Source organism: Belonocnema kinseyi, chromosome 8 (assembly GCF_010883055.1).
Source record: "Belonocnema kinseyi isolate 2016_QV_RU_SX_M_011 chromosome 8, B_treatae_v1, whole genome shotgun sequence".
Classification (NCBI taxonomy): domain Eukaryota; kingdom Metazoa; phylum Arthropoda; class Insecta; order Hymenoptera; family Cynipidae; genus Belonocnema; species Belonocnema kinseyi.
In genome coordinates, this window is record NC_046664.1 from 62,564,282 (window position 1) to 62,567,035 (window position 2,754).

The window sequence follows — 2,754 nt, forward strand, 5'->3', positions numbered from 1 at the left end:
CCGAAACCAACGGAGTGTTGACAAAACGTCAGTTGATTTTGTAATGCAATTGTCAGCAGTACACATCTATTTTATTCTAAACAGAAGCTTGGTTTAAACAAAAAATCGTCAGGCTTAAAAATGTATTCAAGAGTAACAATCATGATTCTAAAATAAATTATTTAATTCCATTTTTGCGCAAAGAAATTCCTAGATTTTTATCACAATTTTTGGATAGTTTTTAGATAAAGTTAATATGTATTTTGTTTGATGTCAACATTCGGTCAAATTTCTTTATGCTTTTATGACAACACTTTGTGCGCATAATAGGCGGGCAATAACAAAACGGTGTTGCTCAATGATAAGATGAATCTGAAAAGTGAAAGTATACTTTTCCATAAATCATCCAGCCGCTTTCTCCCACACGTGTCACTGGTTGCATATATGTACTTTTAAAAAGCAACGACTCATTTGTTTACTGTACTTAAAATCGAAGACACACTGGATTACATTTTTTTAATAATCTTCAATATTTATTCAATTAAAAGTTCTCATCACTTATTTTATTTTATAATATTAACTGTTTCATTTTCTTTGTGGGCGAAGGAAAAATAATCAATGCACAAAAAAGTGAGATAAAGAAATTAAGCAGCTGATTGTGGTTACTTGTTTTATTTATAAAATTTATAAAAAAGCATATATACATTTAACTAGTAGCAATATATATCACTTGGTCATAAATACTTTGCTACACGTACACAACAGACTCAGAATTATTGTATGATGACAACGGTGGCGATGGCAACAAACTAATCCAAAGAGTAATTTCAATTTCTTCCGATCTGGTCGATCTGACTTTGGAGATTGTTTACAACTTCTGGAGGAACTTGATCTCCGAGGATTTCGAACAAATTGATCCTCTGGCTTCCGGGAATCATTTCGTAAGCTCTTAGCTCTTGACTTTCCTGGACATTCTGAATCGTGGCATCCTTAGGAATTAGATATGTATTCTGTGCTTGTCTAATCGCTTCATTACTAAATTGTTGGCCCTCTTTTAGCTGAGGAAAGGCTGCTGCCAAGCCTGCCAGGAGCACTACTGCCAGTACGATGTAGACCTTCATCTGAACAAAAACAGGAAAAATATCTGTTATCTAGATAATCCGTTAGAAAAAGGAATCAGTAGCGTGTAAACAGTAGCGTCATATAAGAAACATAATAATTTCTGGTTCACGTAAATCAATAAATAAATTCTTCACCTCTGCATTTGCTTTCGATATTTTATTCTCCAATTAGCAAAATTGTGTTATCTCAACATTGAATATTGAAAAAAAAAATACAGATAAAAATAAATTATACCTTTTTGATAGAAACCAAAAGGATTAATTATATAAGAAACTGATAAATTTGGCTGGATTTTTAGGAAAACCTGATTAAAAATACTAATTTAAGGCCGTAAAATTCAGAATTATGAGGAAATTGAGGTAAAAAATTATATAATAATCACATTATTTATTTGTGGTAATTTTTTTGCGCAGAAAACTGAAGTTAAAGAGTAAAGGTACTAAAAAGGCGAGTGACCCTGCTGTCAATTCCCCGTTAAGATCGGTTGAAAGTTTCTCATACTCGTGATGCTTTACTTTCCCTCTCATGAATCGAGAAGAGGGCAAACTTGAATCATCACAAAAACTGTATGCGTGAGGAATGCATCATCTTTTTTTTTCGATTTCCAATTTGAAATTCAATTAAATTCGTATCTAATACGTGCAATATTTTTTAGACCAGAACTCATGAAATATAATTTATTTCAATAGTATGAAAAAATTAATATAAAATCCCTAATTCACCAAAAAAAATACATAGTAAATTAAAAACGTTTTTAATTCGTGACAGGTAACTTTTGAAAATATTTGAAACTAGTTTACAAATTTTTATATATATAGGAGATGCTGGAGATTTTAATTTAATATGGAACGATTTAATGTTTTTGTAATGTGTGTCTTATTAGTAGAAATAAAATAGTATCCCATTGAAAATTAGTAATTAAAATTTGAATGGATTCGTATGAAATAAATTTTAAGAAAAAATTAATATTATAGGAGAAAAACTTACATTGAAAGCGTTATTGGACCGTTACTCTCTGAAACTAAATACGAGACCGTCACTAAGGTGGCTTTTATACTCGGCTGGGATTGAACATCCCAAAGAGGTGGCGGGGACTTGCTTGACATCTTCCACAACATATCAAACAATTATTTTCTGTCCATTCAAACACGTATTGTAAATTATTGAAGACGCCTTTCTTTCGACATAAGCCAATATTTATTAGCATCATAATTGTCTATTTTATATTTCCAATTATTCATGGGTTCATAAAAAATGCGAAATTAAAAAGAAGTGATTTTACTATAAATAGTTATTTTTAGAAACTGATATGTTGAAATCATAAATTAGGCAACTTTGCATTAAACTTAAATATTTTACTATGAGATTAAAAACTTTATGTGAAAATTCGTATTATGAAAAAATTTTAATATTATTTTATAATTACAAGCATTATATCGTATCTTTTTATAATACTCAGGTAAATATGCCTTCTTCAGTCAAAATACAGATGCTGCAGATTTCGTCGTATCTTCCATCATCTTGTGGATTATTTATTGAAACAGTTTATTCAAGGCTTATAAACTTTTACTTTTTTTGTAACCATCTTTCAATCCAACTAAACGTGTCTGAATTTTTAAAGGTCAAAGAATGCATTATCTATCTATCTATCTA

At 30.0% G+C, this 2,754-nt stretch overlaps 1 protein-coding gene across 1 annotated transcript; it reads right to left on the bottom strand.

The window, feature by feature from the left end:
• Positions 1-635: 635 nt before the first annotated feature.
• On the bottom strand, positions 636-2,122 carry LOC117178199. Its single transcript, XM_033369498.1, has 2 exons — positions 2,089-2,122; positions 636-1,100 (listed from the first exon to the last, which is right to left on the bottom strand). The coding sequence occupies exon 2, from the start codon at positions 1,098-1,100 to the stop codon at positions 807-809; it is 294 nt and encodes a 97-aa protein (XP_033225389.1). The 5' UTR covers positions 2,089-2,122; the 3' UTR covers positions 636-806.
• Positions 2,123-2,754: the final 632 nt, after the last annotated feature.

Bases quoted from the DNA above. Each gene is read 5' to 3' on its own strand.
- LOC117178199 (XM_033369498.1), bottom strand. From the start codon at position 1,100: ATGAAGGTCTACATCGTACTGGCAGTAGTGCTCCTGGCAGGCTTGGCA.